This window comes from Acyrthosiphon pisum, chromosome A1 (assembly GCF_005508785.2).
Source record: "Acyrthosiphon pisum isolate AL4f chromosome A1, pea_aphid_22Mar2018_4r6ur, whole genome shotgun sequence".
Taxonomy (NCBI): domain Eukaryota; kingdom Metazoa; phylum Arthropoda; class Insecta; order Hemiptera; family Aphididae; genus Acyrthosiphon; species Acyrthosiphon pisum.
The window spans coordinates 80,551,685-80,571,688 of NC_042494.1; the positions used below are offsets into that span (position 1 = coordinate 80,551,685).

Genomic DNA, 20,004 nt, shown 5'->3' on the forward strand with positions numbered 1-20,004 from the left:
CTCTTGACACGACTGCAACTACACGCGAAACTAAATATTTGTGCGATGAACGATGACTGTATAATGCGACATTGAGATAAAAATATATAGGCTATTCGACATTTGTAAAAAATTAAATGGAGCAATAAGAGCATAATATAATTTCAAATGGTAATATTATATATATTTTATAACAATAATTTTGTGTTCACTGTACGTTATTATTTCTGTTTACCTACTCTTGAAGTTCGTGTGGTACGATAGTACGCGGTACCTATAACTGCAGCTACCTAATATATAATAAATACACTTCTATAGTAATAGGATAGTGGATTTTCTCTGCGTGGGGTACGGGAGGGTTGGGGTGTACACGAATCTAGGATATTACTAATATTGTAACCTATCGTAAAAACAGATTATTCGTCGAATTTTGGGTAAGTAATAATTATTTAAATTGTACACACTACAGTACTACACGTATATGATGGTGCTGCATTTTTGCCTAGTGTTAGTTATATACAGTATACTATATGAAATTGGGACGTTATTAATATTAAAACCTGAACATTTATTTTACAATCTCGATTCTCGACTATGCTTACAATTTATCAGGACACCCATGACCCATTATACTGATATATTGGTAGGTAATACTGCCTAAATTGGGAAGTCGGGTCACGCTACATTGTAAGTAATATTATATAATATTAATGTATTATCCAACTGGTCGATTTTCGTATTTGTCGAATGTATAATATTATGCGTTTGTGTTTAATATAATATAGATTTATGTATAACAATACACTGTACGTCTGTACCTATGGTAATGTAATATAGCACTATGCCGCTTATATTGTACCTACATGATATATTGTGTAACGGTGACCATATTATTATATATAATAATACTCGGTCCGATGAATTTTCTAAAATATTTTTATTATAATACAAGTCTATACAATAACCTATACAAGTTATAGTATTATAGGTTTGATGATATAGTAGTCTGGCCGGGGCAATTATCGGGAAAAAGAAAACCCGGTCCCGCCGCACCTGTTGTTTGCGGGACGACCATTAAAAATAAGAACGAGAACAACACAGCACCGACGACGACTTGTCGAACACCTCTGTTAACGTCCTGCCCGCGCGCTGGACACGACACATCCGAACACGATAAAGCTTTATTACACACACGCGCGCCGCGTCGTACAATATCGGAAATGGCGTCCTATCTTCCCAAACATGTACCTACCTATATAATAATATGTATATTATTATTATTATACCATCGTTACCCGCTTGTATTTTATTGTTTGGCGCCCGCCGCCGATCACCGTGTGCCGGTAAATTATTATTATACCTATGGAAGGCATTTATATGGTATACACTATATTATATTACTTGAGCGTGTAATCTTGAGATAAATTCTCTCTTTTTTTTTCGGTGTGAATGTGTTCGATTCTTTCTTTATTATTATTATTCACACAAATACCGTCGGTCGGAGCACCATAAAACGTCGCCCGAACCAGATAACGCTATTAGAGGGCCATATCGTCGGGCTCGCGCGAGCTAGCGCGCCGGCTAATTAGTTAGGTCGGTTGTCGTGTTGTTCACTTGCCGCAAAGGGGACACACACACACACACACACACACACACACACACACACACACACACACACACACACACACACACCAGTACACCAGTACGTCACACTCGTACTCACGAGCGACCGGTTTTCGGCCACTGCAGCCGTTAATCAAGTGCCGCGACGCTGCAGCTCACGCGTATAGCACAACCACGAAGACTGAATAGTGAGAGAATAATATAAAAAGAAAAAAAATCCGAACACAAGGACGAGCTTTGTATTCAACAACTAATATTTACATATATACCTATATCATATTGTACGGAATTTGTTACTCGTTATTATATTAATTTTACGTTTATTCATACACTCGGACTCGGTCTCCGAGGTGATTGCCAACGGATTGTCAACTGCTATGTTATTATACCTACTTACGAAGGTCCGGAGACATTCAATGGACGGTACCGTATAGGTACCACTAATTAAATTGATGCCAACGATAATGGAATCGTGATGTCGCTCGGTGTGGAATCTTTTTATAGTTTATAATATTATGTATGGGTACCGTGATTTTCGTTGGTTTGTTACTATATTATTATATGTATATTGACATTATTAAATAATCGTTATTCATTTTCAGCTATAGTGGTAATTAAAAAAGTGATTTACGAGATTTTTATTTTTGTTAAAAACTGGTATAGAGAACGGGTAGATGAATTTTAACACTAAATTATAAATTGTGAACTACAGAAATAATTTCCTAGAAATATTCGCAGTTTGAAAATTTTTTTACCATTTGTAGGTTCAAAGTTGTACTTGTAAAACTTAATTTATTATTAACATTTTCGTAATATTTTAATTATATTATATCCTATGGACAACTTTGGCGTCAAATATTTGCATGAATAAATAGGTACCTCCTATTGGTAGGTATTTATTGGCATCGCCTAATTCCTAATGCACTAGTTACTATAGTGACTAGTAGGTATGTTGTCTTGTGTACCTATACATATTATAATTATTAAGTATAATAGATAATTTATTGTATATTATAAATTTCATCAATCACGTCTGTCGCGTGTGCATCGGCCAATGTCTTTACTCTTCTATCTATAATAATGGTTAGTAAGTACCTATGGAATTTAATTATTTTCCAATTCTTATAACGAGTTCACATAAAGCAATTCTTGTAACGACGATAAGTCGATTTTACGATTGTGAATTTTATGCGAATATGTGATGGTTATAAGAACGCAGGTTTATTGCTGATGCCATGATGCGGTTATTTCCAATTATACACCAATGTTGAAAAATTTATTTTCTTCGTATAATCATAAACTAATGTTGCGGGAGTAAAAAAAAACTGTGGCGCGAAAAATGCTGACTGTCGACATTGTTTTATTGTTGATAAATTTCATATTTTAATAACACGAGCAATGGACGAGGTCGCAATCACATTGTTTCGAGTCCGGTTATCACTGCGGGTGACCGTCTACACCCCATACCACTAACTTAAGACAGCTTATAGAAAACAATTGGACGTGGGCAGAAAAAACTGTTGTCAAATTTCAGTTATTTTTATTTTGCAGTAAATCCTATACCAGCTATATACCATAATATTTTAAATGCATTACATTATGAAATCTGCATGTTATCATTGTAAGGAAGTCGTTACGTCAATATGATTTTTATGTTCTCGATAATATAATATTCATATATTATGCAATAGGTATGCAAATCCATACATATACAGGATGACATTATTACAATGAGTGTCTTTCATTAAATGGATCACTTGGTAGAAACTATTACCTACGTATTATTCATTGTCATGGTAATTACTAATTAAAACCTGCATTTTTTAAATAAAGTAAGATCAATAAACATAATATTTGCATTTTATATTTTTATTTTATAATTATTTGTAAGTATATTATATATTTGTTTTAATTTAATACATATACATAAATTATTTATACTCAAAAAATGTTTAGTTTTAGAAATATTCAGTGTCAAAAACAATATGTTGATTTCTTAAAAACACACGTTTTTTTTTTATGATCAAACCAACAAAAGTTATGGGAACAAATTGTATGATAAGGGAATCACTATTGAAATGTATAAATAGTTGCAAACAGTTAAAATTGCAAAAAATTAAAAGTAAAACTGATAAAATTCGATTATTAAAAACTAAAATGTCTGTATTAAACGTTAAAAAAAGAATTAAAAATTATGAAGCCGGTGAAAACGAAAAATCTTGTAACTATAAACCAGTTGATTCGTCAAAAAGAATCATAGCTAAGAAGATAGTAAAACACTGCAAAATTAAAACTAATGAACAATTCCAGTGTCCAAACAATATGGAATCTAAAAAAAAAATAAAAAAAATTCCATCAACAATTTTTAGTCGAAAATTTTCAAAGTATAAAGATGTTCAACAAAAGTTAAAAGCTAAATTCAAATCTAATTACAATAGTAGTGGCAAATTTGATCAAAGCTCAACTAAATATAAAGCATACGTAAATAAAAATAAAAATAAGAAAAATAAATCATTTTTGAAATATTCTATGTGTAGTTTTGGTTTTAATAGAGAAATACTAAAAAAAAAACGTACTGTCTGTCCAGAACTTCCAGGGAAAGGGACTTACAATCATCGCTTTGCGTATGATGACGCATTGCAGTTACAACGAAAAGGTATTGAGGTAGACGTACTATATAAAGTGAAAAATAAAACTGACTCTATTTATGTCATAAATGGAGAATTTCTATGGACGAAGAATAAACGATCAGCTATATCATCCAAAAAACCTAAAGCAGTTTTAAATACTGCAGATAAAATAAGGCAAGAGCAAAAACTTACTGAATCACTAATATCATTATCATTACAAGAAAAGGCTGAATTGGCTAAAATGCTGAAAGAAAATGCACGGAAAAAAAGGTTAGCTAAAATGGTTTTGTTACAGAAAGCAGAAGTTGAAAGAGAAAAAAAACTAAGACTTGAAGAATTTATAAGGAAACGAGATTTGGAGAATATAGAGAAGGACCTTCGTGCTAAGGAGTTAAGCAAAATGTTAACAGAAAAATCATTAAAAAAAAGAGCAAATGATCAAAAAAGAAAACAGAAACAAATGGAAATAGATAGTTCAAAATATTATGATGAAATGGAAAAATTAAGACTATTGAAATTGCAGAAAAATATTGCGTCAATAAATAACAATAATGATGATACGAATACCACAAATGATAAACAAGCAATAAACCACAAAAATGGCTATGATGGACTTAAGGTATAATACGGTTATTTAAATTAGTTTTTAATATTTTAATAATATAGAATATAGAATGTAGAATATACAATATACAATATACAATATACAATATACAATGTAGAATCATATTATAATATACACAAACACATAACATACACTGCTATAATACCAATGGGTAATTCCCTCACTCATGCGCTATCAGTTAGTTATAAAATAATTATCTATATTAAATGTTACTTATCCAAAACTAAATTTACATGTTGTCAAAATTATAAATAAAGAAAACATGTTGAGCTAATCAGTAGTACTCACAGTAAATTTTGTATGTTTAAAATCTAAATGCTTGTCGTGTGTATTATATTGTATAGAAAAAAATTTAAAACGTGCCACGTTAATTCTAATAATAATTCTCATCTATACTATTATATAAAATTGTAAGAGTTTTCTTCGACCCGTTTAGAAAAAAAATAAACTAAATGATAAAAAATTTTGTTTATTGTTGCAGATTAAAATAATTATAGTGTATATTTTTTTGCTATTGGTTAATCGGGCACGTCTGTTGATTTGTGTTATTATTTATATTAAATTATATTATATAAACAACGATCACCAAAATTCCGTTATCGAAAAATAATAATACGATATGCCAACAGCATTTGATTGAAATAGAAGGTAAAGTTGTTTGTCTGTCTGAAAAATATTTAATCGAATTTGGAATGAACTCACCTGTTTGAAATGAAAATGCACCTGATCCTTTTGAGTTATCGATTAGGCGTTCTTACAATAATAACCAATTACAAGAATTTGTAGAAATCAATTTACTGAAATTAGTAGATGATCAAAAATATGCTTTTAATGTTATTACAGAAAGCGTAATGAATAATCAAGGCAGAGTATTTTTTTTTGGATGCTCCTGATGGTATAGGACTAATATTCCTTATTAATTTGTTGTTGGCTCAAATTAGATCTTCAGGTAATAAGTTGCATTAGCAGTTGCTTCATCAGGTATAGCAGTGACTCTCCTCAGTGGCGGCAGAACGGCTCACTCGACTTTCAAGTTACCATTAAATGTATTATTTGAAAGAGAATTCGTTTGTTCAATTCGTAAAAATGGCCCACTTGGAAAAATTATTCAAGAAATATCATTCGTTGTGTGGGATGAGTGTACGATGAGTCACAGAGCACATATTGAAGCAATTGATCGAACATTAAAAGATCTTAGGCGTAACAATAAGCTTATTGGGTGGTATAACATTTATTGTCGCTGGGGATTTTCGTCAAACCTTACCAGTGATCCCTGAGGGCACTCGAGCTGATGTCATTTATGCATGCTTAAAATCTTCCTCTATATGGAGCAATGTTGAAAAACTATATTTGCGAACAAACATGAATTATGGATTTACGTGGGATTTTCTCGAACTGGGGACCCGAATCATCTAATAATTTTAATTTCAACAGGAGATACATCAGAAAACGTTGTATACTCAGAAGTTTTATCAAATTCTTTATCGAGAACTGATTAATTAGTATTTATTTTGTATCTGTATTAATAATAGTGAAAATATATTCATCGTTTATACCGCTAGAAACATTTCAATATGTTTCCATTAACCGTCTTTTGTATTTACTTGCCAATCACATAAAACGATAAAATTTGAATAAAAAATTATACATATCATCGTCCGAAGGCAGAATAAACAACCAATCACGGGCGAAGCCGTTACAGGTCGGCTTTATAGTTATATAATTTGTAATCAATAATATTATACAAATTATCAACAAAAAAATATTCGACTTTCATGAGACTAAACGAAATTCATGCGTGATAGCCACCTTGAATACAGGTGTTAAACAAAGAAGCTAAAAACAATCTCCTAGGCTCAGGGAATCCAATTTGATGAAACTCTTGTATTTTATTGAAGTCGACCGAGTATAGTTTCTGAGATTAGCGGTTAGCAACAGTATTACTTACGTTCGTTATGGTAGCGTGTTTTTGTTTATTTGCACAAAATTCCTACAGCCGTACATTTTCTTGGGGATGGCACTAGATATATAGCACCTATAGTATAAATTATAATCAGACATTTTATTAATCATCATTGATCACAATCACAGAACCATAAACATATTTTTTTTTGGGCATGGTTCAGTTGCACCTAAAATAAAATTTTTATTTTAGGGTCAGCGTACAAATTTCACTGCTTATATTTTAGGTCAGTATACCAATTTCGCTGCTTATATTTTAGGTCAGAATACTAATTGTGCTGCATATAGCATATACTTTAGGTATGTTTATATATATTAGCCATTAGGTATATTATAAATATACTAACTATTATATTGACGTCCATTGCATAACAATTGAAAAAAATTACAAACAAATCTTTTTTATCAAATCTGAAAAAAGCTTTTTATTTATATATTAGTAATAATTTTTAATTATACACTGAAAATATACTGTAATATACAATAATATTAAAAAAGTGATTTATTCAATTGTAATTATTATAATATGTTTCTGTATATTAGATTATAATATATGTATTATTAATGTTCAAGTTCATTATATTCCAATAAAAATATCGTTATAATATTATGTACGATTGAATAAAATTAATATTAAGTACCTATCCTGAAAATTACCGAGCTCTATTGATATATAAAAAGGTCATTTTAAGTGCAATTGGTAAACTCCTCCTTTTTTGCCTAACCACAGCATAGGGGTGCACCACTTTTGTAAAAATTGCCTCTGTTATATTTTATGCCTACCTAATGTCAGTATACCTACCTACTATATTACTCTATACTCTATTATATTATAATATAATGGTTTATTTTATGTACAATAACATTTTATGATTCATTATGTAATATATAATACCTATTGCTTTATGGTGGACATTATTTTTATTATTTCTTTAGGTCATTACTGATTCAAACATTATTAATGATATCGGACGATGGGCATTACAGAATGATGGCGTCTTTAACATGTCATGGTTAAAAATTGTAGCTCGTCGGATTGATTCTTTGGATGAGCGAGTAGATACAATGTACAAGAATAAATGGATGCAGATTGCCATTGATAAAGTGGTTGATGTAATGACAGAGAAAAAACTGATGTCTGATTTTTATAAAAAAGATTTAAGTCACCGAAAATTGTTGTGCAATAAAAGTGTCCAGGTGAAGTTTACCTTAATTTATATTATAACTCACGAGTTAGTACCTACTTAGGTAACGTGTTTAAAAAAAACAAAATTATTTCTACTATTACCTACATTAAATGTAAAGAAAAAAGTATTATATTTCTTTAAGCATAAAAAGGAGAAATATTTATTGGGTAGGTAGTGAACGAATTAAACGATTAAGGTTAAAAGCTGCTTGTGGCTATACCAAGTTATTTGTGAACAAAAATTACAAAATATATATTAATTATTATGGTTATATAATTTAGATGGGTATTAAATAATATATATTAACATATTTCTATTGGTATTAATGTTATAATACATCTGTATATAATCTCCGGAAAAATGTTTTCGGTTTGAACTAAAAATATGTTTTGTATGAAGAAAATTATCACTCAATAACAGCTAACGTTATTAATGCATATATTTCAGACATAAATATTTGTTCAGGTTATATCGTCATAAATTTAACCATCTCCAGACCACTACGCGCTACTCCCCACATCGATTGTAATATATTATACATTTATATCAGCAGCAGTTGAATATAGGAGTGAGTACCTAATATATATACCTTACTCTGTCGTTAAGAACTTCCGGTAGAGTTATTCCATATTTGTATAGTTTCCGGTGGACCGTCATGAAAAATAAAAATATACTTACCTAATTTAAAATTATAATAATTTATAAATTTTATTTATTTTCATTTTTATTTTTATTGAATATACGGGCAGGAACCCTTTTGAGTAAATTGAATAGGTATTAAAATATAATTTTAATTTCTGTTAGGGATTACAAAAGAAAATCTTATTTTATGAATTATGAGTGAAAAATAAAATTACAATACGAAATAGATTAGGTACGTTGGCTAATTATATAGTACTTATCATTTATATAAACGACAATTAAATAATATATTTTATACGATACCTAGTCGATAATAATGAAATGATAAAATGTAATTTTGATTATGTAAGAATAATATTATCCAAAATTCAATTAATTACAAAATTATATTTGTTTAAATACGTTTAGTACGCTCTGTTAGTTATTAATTATTATTATTATTAATATACATTGATATTTCCAATGGGACTGTATAATAGAACGTCTATACATTTTGCTTCTATAGTTCTATGGTACCTATCTAATAAGATAAAATATTGTAAATATTCAAATGTTTAATTATAATAATATTTTGAGACTAGTCTTCGTTAGTTTTATATGGATTCAACAATATACGTTATAGTTATAACTTATAATATGTCATGTAATAGACTTATAAAGATTAAATCATCAATAAATAAAATTGAATAAATTTAGTTTCACGGAGTAATGTACAAAATGTACAATATTTCTATTTTCTTATATTTTACGTAATAAGATAATTATTTTAAAATGTATTATATGGAGTGGATAATCCTGATTTCTGTTGTAATTGTTTTGTACCGTGACAAAGTTTACCACTCAAATTAAAAATGGATTTTAGGAGCTTTATACATAGGTACCTAGTGTGTACTCAAAAACCATGTTTTCTTTATATACCTACCTACATAGTACATATGCTATATTTAGGATTTGTGATAGCGGTTGAGATTTGAATGAATGGCTAAAATTTATTGTAAAATCAATAATACAATGGCTCAGAGTATAAAATAATAATAGATTTCGTTTGTATTGTTTTATATTTTGTACAGGTATCCCCTAGTTTTGTAATAAAAAATAAAAGAATGATGAAATGCTGCAAACGTCATACTTCAATTAGCATTCGCAAGTCTCCTAAGTTCTCAGGTTGTCCGGGTGATGGCCAGGGCGTTAGAAAGCTGCACAAGGTGATTAAAACAGAAGGCAGCTATTTCCAAGTGATCAGCGTGGATGCCTTTGGGTCATATTGTTGCAAGGAGCGGATGAATTAAATTTGGTATCGTGTGGGTAAACCGGAAGTAGCGGAAATAATATAATATGCGCCGTTCTAATTTTGAATGACCGTCGTGTTTAATAAATTATAATACTCGTCAGATATTATGTTTTATTACGCTAAAACAAATCGATCTGGCGCTATTCTTAGGTTTGTACACGACCAATACATTTTATTTATCTACGAGTTTACCTAGGTACAATATTAAATATATATATGATAAATATAATATATTAGTATAATATAATAATATGATATATTGATATAGGTACCTATTGGCTATTATCTAGTATATATTATCTATCCACCTACCTATACTCTGATAAGTCTGATCTAAAGGGTAGGTATCTAGTTAAAACCAGGCACGCATACCTCTTTAACATAACTTATTGGCTGTAATTAAGCTGGTTAAACAATAAGAGCGGCTTGTCCACACGCGGTCTCTATTTTTATCCACGGCGGATAATCACCAAAAATTAAACATGGACTATTCAATTGGCATATTCATATACACATTTGTGTATAATTTTAAAAAAAACAAAACAAATGAATCATATATATAATTTTTTTTAAATTCTTTAAATATTATAGCCTTCGTTTAAATATTATATTCCCTTCGTCTACATGTAAAAAAATATAGAAGAGATAGTTTTAGGATAGTTTAGGTAGGTATATAAATGGGGACATCTTGAGTGTGTCTCGTTTTTAATTTATACATTTTTCATAGAACGAGTGCGTCCGCCTTATTGACAAATTATATCCAGTTGCCTGAGTGAACCCACAATGCAGTACCTAATCAGTTATCAACAAATTAAATTGAATAGCCCTAGTACGTATAAAACTCAAACTTGTAAAAATGGGTCATATAATAAAATAAATAATAATAAGCAATAAGCATATATTTTTAGGGAATAAGCTATATATACTCGTGGAGTCATGGGTGCACCCTAAGTTCAGAAATGAACTGGGATGCACCCGGGTTTCATAAACAAATATGACCTTTTTTCTAGGGACGCACTCGGGAGATATCTTATTCTGGGTGCACAGTGCACACATTAAATAAGTGTCAATTTGGGACGCACAAGGGAAAATTCTACATAAATTACGATACTTATTATACTAATAATTATATTCATTAGTCAATAGACAGTACTACCGTATTGGTGTTAAATGTATACATTTGAATGCATACACATTACAAATATACAATCGTCCATAAAAAGTAAGAAGTTACACAAATAATATTACGTATATCATTATTACCTAGTTAAAAAAAACGAAATTTATTAGTTTTAGGAATCATTTTTTAAAAAAGAAATCGCATACTTAGAAACTAAAACATTTTTGATTTTTTCTATTCCGTTTTACTGCCCCTCTGAAAATATTATAAAATTTGTGCTCTTCACTGTGTCGCCAATGATCTAATTATAGAACGTTTTAGTAACGACAATTCTATTGTTTTAATTTTTTTTATTCTATAGTGTTTAGGGTGGAGGCGTGGAACGTTGGCATCACTGAACTCTATATAGGTACAGTCCAGTAATTGGCATTGTTAACATTGGCTTTACCCACTGAACAGTATTATATTATACATTTCAGTAGCCTTACATGATTCGATGGCGCCATCTATATGTCAAAATGTCGACAAACTGACTGTATTGTCCACGATCTTAGAAGATAAGGTCGGAAAATTAATAACAAAATATAGCATACTACTTGGTATTTTTTCCCTGCGAAGAAAATCTATGAATCATAAATATGTTTACTGAACTTTGAAAAATTCCAATTAACGAGCATTATAGAGATTTATAAACATACTTAGTTGTATATTGATATCAATATTATCAAAACAATTGGTAATGTGTTTTCTCTGAAACATGTCTAGTATAATATATAACTTAATTAGTGAAAAAATGAGATATATTTTAATACACCTAGAACAGAGGTTCTGCAGCTTTTGTTTTCCACGTACCTACTATTCATGTCTATTACCGATCAGTCATGTATTGCTAATGGCTAATAATAGAATAATTAAAAAATTTAATACATATTTAGCAATAATAGTTTATAAAAAATAATAATTTAGGTACCTAAATTTATTAATATATTATGTGAAAACAATTCCCATGTAAAAATACACAGTGTCAAAACATATCAAGAGTTTCAAGTGTCAGATATTTAGGTTTAATTTTTGATAAAAACTTGTGCTGCAATTTACATGTTAATAACCTAGTGGCTAGTTATGAAACTACGAAGTTTAAACCCTAGTTTCTATAATTTACGTTATGTAGTTCCTATTCATATCCTGCGTCTAGTGTATTTATCTATCTATCAAGCTATTTTTTAATATGGATTACTAGTATGGGTAGGCTTGAACGATAATGTTTTATATCCTTTAATAAATCAAAAAAAACAAATTGTACGCATATTTCTGAGAAAGGATACGTTCGAAAGTCCTTCAAAAGAAAATTTTAAGATATTTAATGTGCTACCTGTCAAATTACTTTTTAAAAAATAGCTATATTGTGGTTTATAAAAAATTTAAATTACTGGGTAAATTATAATGTTGAAAAAAGAAAACATTTAGCCTTTAATGCCAGTTATTTATTTTAAAAAATCTTTATGTAAAAAAATTGTGGATTATCTTGCACCGACCTATTATATTTCTATGCCATTAATTTTAAAATAAAATATTTATCTAAATAGGAGTTTAAATGTTAAAAAACTTATACTTAAATAGTTATTTTCATAATGTATTTAATATTTAATATTTAGTAATGTATAATATATATTGTGTATCTATAAAACCTAAATTATCTATATAATAACAATAATCTTTTGTTTTTTTTCTAATCTAATTTATTTTTTAACTGTATACTAATTATTATAAAATGTTAAATCTAATATATTAATAATCTATATTGAATATTATTCAACTCACTGCAGTCTGCCTTCACCACAAGCGTCAGCTTAAAGAAGGTAGATAAATTATGTAATTTTGTTCTTTGTAATATGTATAATTTAAATTTAAAAAAATAGGCAATGTCAATGTAATAATGTATGTTAGGTAATTATTTTAATTTAGACTTGACTTACTAGTGAATTGTGGAGGTAGGAAATAAGTATCTACTGTCTCCTGCCATCATGCGCCACAAGTAAGTAAACATCAAGTTTATTTTTATTTTGTACCTACGTATAATCAGCACAATAAATTTGTGATTAAAAACAATTATAATTGGGTGAGGTGATCTGTTTTTTGATTCCTTTTTTTCTACACATTCGTTTTTCGCAGGAGACAATAATATTTCCACCATTTCTGGTAAACGCATATAGGTATTATTATGTAGATACTCTTTACTCAGTTTCACCCGCGGTTATATCTTGATCGAAAACCAGACTTGGATGAGTTAAAACAAATTGAGACGTCAAAAAGAAGAAAAAAAAAATGAGAATTCCGACTGTACGCATAGAAGACAAGAACAATATTATATATTATAATTGGTCATTGTCCTCGGTGTTTATTTGTTTATTTTTTCAGTTTTTCAAATCGATCGTAATTAGTAAGTAGTCATCGTGTCGATCGTTCGGATGATAAATAACGTTTACAATAGAGCGAACGCCGCCGCCGAATAAACAGGACGAGAATCTTTATAATAATATTAACAGTGATCGGGTTTATGCAAACGAGCTCGGGTCCTGACCGTTATATTACAATTTGTAATGTGCAGTGACAAAACGCTTGAGCGTCATTCACACATAGAATTCATATATATTAATATAATTTTAAGGCTTTATTTTTTTTAAATAAAATATTTCAATAACAAAAAAAAAAAATCAATAAATACCTACCTATCTAATATTAAATTATAAAAAGGTTGAATTTGTCTTAAACAATAATTTGGAACAATATATTAGTATAGAATAAATTAAGAATATTATCAAATTACAATTATTAATATTATAGGTAATTAACTATTAATTATTTATTATTAATTTGTAATGATATTAATAAAATTACCTATACTTAAGGCCTATAGACGGAAAGACGGCTTATTACTCGTAAACCGTTTGAATATTTATGTATAATTTTTTTTTTTTATAGTAATATAATAGTATAGAAAACCTAAAACTAAGTATAATACAATGATCTGTAAAGTTGTATTTGTTTAAAAATGATAACGTTCCGTTAGTTGGTGATCCAAGATCCTATATTCAAGTACTTCGATCAATGGGTTTGAACTTTTTTAAATAGACAATCCACAAAATAATAGATGATAATTTTTTATCATATAGAAGTTATAAAACGTTTTAAGGATCGAATTGTATTACAAATACTATAGGCATAACTGTAATACTATATAATATATATCTAGTACTAGATTTGTTTCTTCAATAAACAAATTCATTAACATGATCTTTTTTCAGTTTTTTTTGACTATCCAAATAATTGAATGGTGAAATTGGTATGGTTCTATTTCTTAAATAAAACATTTATAAAGCATAAAACTATCTAAACTACTACCCCTACCGAAAAAACGCAACTGGAAGCGGTAGAATCATCCGCACGTTTTCGTGACGCGTACTGTAGGTACCTACATTTTCTGACGTTAAATTAAATTTTGAATCTAGTTATAATATTAATTTAATGTTTTGATTATAATATACGAAAGTATTAAAATGTTGGATTATAGTCCGCGACATGAAAAGTGGTCGATGACCGTCGCGAACCTAGCGGCCGTTTCGCCTCAGTGGTTCACATTACGCGCGAGCGCCCGTCTCTGCGACCCCCGCGCTGTAAGCGGTATAGGTTGAGAACCAATGCCTAACAGGCGGGAAAGCCGCAACGGGTCACGGTACACATCGACCACTTTTCATGATAGATAAGGAGGCCAAACTCTACCACAAAAAACGTCCCGCAAAACATAGCACACTTATTATTTCTTCACCAATCTGCGTGGCGGTCAAATCCGAGGCTGGATCGGAGTATAATTAACCCGTATTAGATAGGGACATACTTGACTTTATTACCTTTAAAAAATTATAATTCAAAAACTAAAAATTGTATTAAATTATAATTACACCATCGTATTCAGCGTAAATTTATCTTTAAGAATAAATTACAAAAATAATATTAATATTCTATATTTACTTAATAAATGTACATAAAACAGTAAAAATAGGTAAACTGTTTCGTATACATAATAATAATTATTATTTACTACGGTTTGGATACTTTCCTTTTTTTTTTTTTGTTTTTCCCTTACTAGTCATAGTATTTTTATAATTGGCTCTTTTTACAATAAAACATATACGCATTATTAGAAAAAAAAACGGACAATATGACTTTAGAAAATTCTTCCTTCTGATTAACTAAACTGAACAATTGGATTAAATCACCTTGTTTAATCATTGATGTAATAGTTAATAAATTATCCATATTAAGTTCTTTATTTTTCAATGTGTCTAGTTTCGATTTTCTAAAATAGAAATTAAACTAAATATATAATTAGATGAAAGTATCCAGTGGCCCTTTGATCACATGTCTATAAGTTTGTATGTAGATGAAAAGGAACAATCGTTTCTTAAACTAGAAAGACATAATTACATTTTCAATATTTCCTCAATTTGGTATAATCAATCGGTATCGTAAATATGAATCTACCACTAGAAAATAATATGCACCAGTATAATACATTTCTTGTCTTTATAAATAATTAAAATATTTAATTTAATAATATAATTTATAACGTAAATACAGAATTGAGAATATTAATATATTTTTGTAATTTATTCTTAAAGATAAATTTGCGCTGAATACGATGGTGTACTTAATTATAATTTAAATAGAATTTTTATTTTTTTAGTAAATAAAAATAAAAATAATGTAAAATAATGTTGTATAATAATTAGATATTTTAACGTAACAGTTTACCTTATTTTACTATTTATATGTATATTTATTACGTAAATATAGAATATTAATATATTTTTGTAATTTATTCTTAAAGATAAATTTGCGCTGAATACGATGGTGTAGTTATAATTTAAATACGATTTTTAGTTTTTGAATTATAGTTTTTTAAAACTAATAAAGTCCAGTATGTCCCTATGTAATACGGGTAATAATACACTGAGCCAGCCTCGGATTTGACCGCCACGCGACTGGTGGAGAAATTAGTGTGCGATGTTTTATAGAACCAATTTTTATGCAGGCGGCCAGCAGAGTTTGGCCTCCTTATCTCTAGTCTTCATATCGCGGACTATAGGGGTTTTTCATACAGGGTGAAATTGTTACGAGGCGTGACGTGGCGTGGCGTGGCGGCCGTGATACCGATATGGCTAATTTTTCAATGACGATCGTGTGCCCTGGTGGCAGGTTGGTGACACTGCGCGCAAGTGTTTCAAATGCACTGTTGGAAACGGCCAACGGCGTCCTGTGGTCGGGGGCGAGAGGGACACGTCCTTTTCACTCTACGGCCATGTCAGTACAGACCGTAAGCATTTCACCATAACGCACTGACCGGTGAAAACGCCGGTTCGCCATTTCCGCTTTTTTCTGTTCTGAAGACACCGTAACTGAGTTTCGTAAGTATTTATTTTTTGTAATATTTTCATTGCTTTATAGTTTATGTGTACATTTTGCGTTTCGAAATCTGCATAATATATTATTATTATTATTATTATTATAATATACCGTATTCATCGTAGTCTACGATTAACCAAATATCGAATCGCCGCCGTGAACAATGGCGACGGGTTTACGACGATATATGGTGTAGAACTTTATTGCGTCCAATAGTTTTTTTTTTAAATTTTAAATTTATGTTGACATCATGTTTTGTAGGTTGCGTTTGAAATCTGTGTCGAATTCAACGATCATCCAAGTGCCACCTGCGTATATCAAATCGCCACCTGTAAAAATGGCGACGGATTGAAGTCATGACACGTGGAATTGGAGCGATTCAGACAAGACTGCCGCAGTCATAATTTTGTCCGCTACTTCGTGAGTATTGTTTATTTCTTCATTTTTTCAATTGTTTTCGACGTCTGTTTCGAAACCCACCCGTATCATATACATCGCGTTCCAACCGAGTGTGGCCTGCGTCTATCGAATCTCCGCCGTTTTTTGTCGTTTGCCGGCATCGTTAAAGTTTTTTATTTAAAAGTTTTATTTTTTTATTCTCCTAACGATCGATTGCGTTTCGAAAACTGCGTAGGTATTGACCGCATTCGACGACCATATCCATACCCGAAAATGGCGCAACCGCTGTTGTTTCGATTCGACGTTTTCGTGAATTTTAATTTTTTTAATCTCCACTAGGTCTTGACGTTCGTTTGCGTTTCGAAATTTGCTTGCACGGAATTGTTCGACGACCAAGCGAGTGCCACACATGGCCAACCATCGAGTATCTAAAATCCGCCAAAAACAATGGACAACGGATCAATATGGCGGACCACGTTTCCACCGTTTAACGATCAATCCACACATTTTTATCCACTTTGATCCAGCCACTCGACTGCTGTGGCTTCCGATGGACTCGTTATAAGATCTCGTGAGTATTCAATATGTTTATTCTACCATCAATTTTCCCGTTAACCATGTGCGGTATTCACTTTGTTCGACGACTATCTGATACACGATAATGGCGAACCGTGTTTATCGAATTTACGCTGACGGCGATGTTCAAAGGGTGCTAAACGTACTTATAGGTAGTTTGTTTCCGAAATGGTCCATGTTTTTTTTAAACCAATTAAACAACTGTGTCAACATGGTTACCTATTTTATACTTCGTCAAGTAGTTAGTAGATGACGCTGCATATACTGCACCTAACCCAACATATTATGAACATGGTAGCGTGCGAATCAATCCGTCGGCCCTCCTATATAACACCGTGGCTACAACCCATGCGTCAACGCGTCCGCACTATTCTTATCGTGTTCCGTACAGTACCGTGTGGCCGGTAATCGTGATTTTTTTTCATTTTTCCAACGCGTTTGACGGGCGTTTTAATTTCAAATTCCGTGTCAACTGTTTTCACCACGTACTATTCGAGAGCTGAAAAAGACCACTCGCGTTTACCAAGTACTTGACGTACGCAAAGATAATTTTTTTTTGCAAATCTAACTACTACTATAGTGTTAAATACATGCGTTGGATTAATATAAAACCCCAAAAAAATAGACCTACGAGTTCACGATAACCTAAAGTGCCTGGTTTTTTTATTTATAATTTTTCATGTCGGCCGCGTTTAACCATGTGTTCCTGTTTAGAATAGAACTGTTCGAACGAGATGGATCGTATGCAATTTCAACTAAGTGCAGTGAAAACGTCAGTCAATGTGCTCCAGGTTCCTGTTGAATTTAGAATGAGATAGAGTTGGTCTCCAGAGCTTGCAGCGAGTACTACCTGTAAGTATTAATGTATTAATTTATTTTAGTTTTGTCAATTATTGAGTTATTAATGTTTTTGTTTAGGCTAGGATATCGGCCCAACGAGATGGAACATAACATCAAGAGTGGTAATTATTTTACTTGATTTCCGTTTATTTTTTTATTTTTATTTTTTATTTATTAATTTAATTTTAGAATGTGGTTTGGTTTAAGTTATTAGTTAGTAGAGCACTAGAGCTTTAAAGAATTTTTAGGTTCACAATCATTCAATCTACTTATATATATGTGATTGTAAGAGCCAAGAGGTGTAAATTTGCTCAATTTATTTTGTTTTATTACCAACTTTTATTGAATACAATTTAACTTTTTATTTATTATTTATATGAGACATGTATTTTCAATATTATTACTGTTCGATCATCGGAATATACTTTGCTATTTTTTTTAAGTATTCTAATACAATATTAACATATTTAGCATAAGTAGATAAATTATATTGGGTTGTGTGTTAAACCTTTTGATTACCTACTAAGTCCTCGTTTAATGTCACCTCATTTAACATTGTTTTGCAATCAAATCTTAGAAGTTTAAGACTTAAGTCCTTATGTTTCTTTTAACTCTAACGAATTCGGCACAGGGTAATTTTAATACAAATTATTTACCTACATCAGATTGTTGTTATATTTATATATTTGTATGTATATATTTGAATTTCATCGACCTTTTTTCAGATTTATTTATTTTGTTTTATCATTTTATTGATGTGTAGTTACTATTTTTATTTATTAGAGCCTATATATTATTGTAGGTAATATGTAAATATGTATTTCATTTAATTTTTAATTTTATCAATAATTAGTTGTTTAATGACATTTGCTGTTCGCAATACAGTTTTGATAAACATATTATTACTATAATGGACTATTTTATACTGTTTAATTATTAATTTATAAATTACATTGCAACTAAACAGATGGTTTGGCATCATATAAAATTTTTTTTTTTGATTCTCGTTCATTAATTTCTAAAATTGTGGTACCTTTCTTTCATGGAACAGAGTATACATTTAAAAATTTAAATCATTCTTATTACCATTTTCCATTACTGTACAATAATACATAATAATTACCATTATAATAAATTAACTTTATCTAAACGGAGATACCTACTACAACCTTATTTTCTTTATCCAATTGTCATAGAATTTATAAATTCGAGATTCTTTAAAACTAGCGCTTCCTGTTTTCAAATAAATATGTCTTTAATGTTAAACCAAGTATACTTAAAATTACATTTCTTCGTAACTTTTTTAGCAATCCATAGCAGAATTTTATTATTGTACCTATTGTAGATTCATTAAAATTTTTGAATTAGTATGTTAACTGTTTAGGCAGCTTAACATTATTTAGATTTGAGTCTTTAATAGTAATTTAATTTAACGTCACTACAATTTTGGTACCTATCTTAATTTCGGTACGATTCTCCCCTAAAGGAATCTATTCTATTACGGTTTTGTACTTTAGTTTTAAACTTGTCACTCAGTCACTGTCTTAGAAATTTCAGACACACTTTAATTTGATGCCTTAAGAACTGGAAATTTCTATATCTATATCTAATAAACATTGTAGCTTTGAGCATTATATTTTTTTGTAAAATATTTTTAAATCTTATTT

General features: G+C 30.0%; 1 protein-coding gene across 1 annotated transcript; it reads left to right on the top strand.

Moving 5' to 3' along the window:
* Window positions 1-3,505: 3,505 nt before the first annotated feature.
* Window positions 3,506-10,039, top strand: LOC100574056. The gene is made up of 3 exons (XM_003241567.4): window positions 3,506-4,851; window positions 7,756-8,016; window positions 9,719-10,039. The coding sequence occupies exons 1-3, from the start codon at window positions 3,622-3,624 to the stop codon at window positions 9,935-9,937; spliced, it is 1,710 nt and encodes a 569-aa protein (XP_003241615.1). The 5' UTR covers window positions 3,506-3,621; the 3' UTR covers window positions 9,938-10,039.
* The last annotated feature ends 9,965 nt before the right edge of the window (window positions 10,040-20,004 follow it).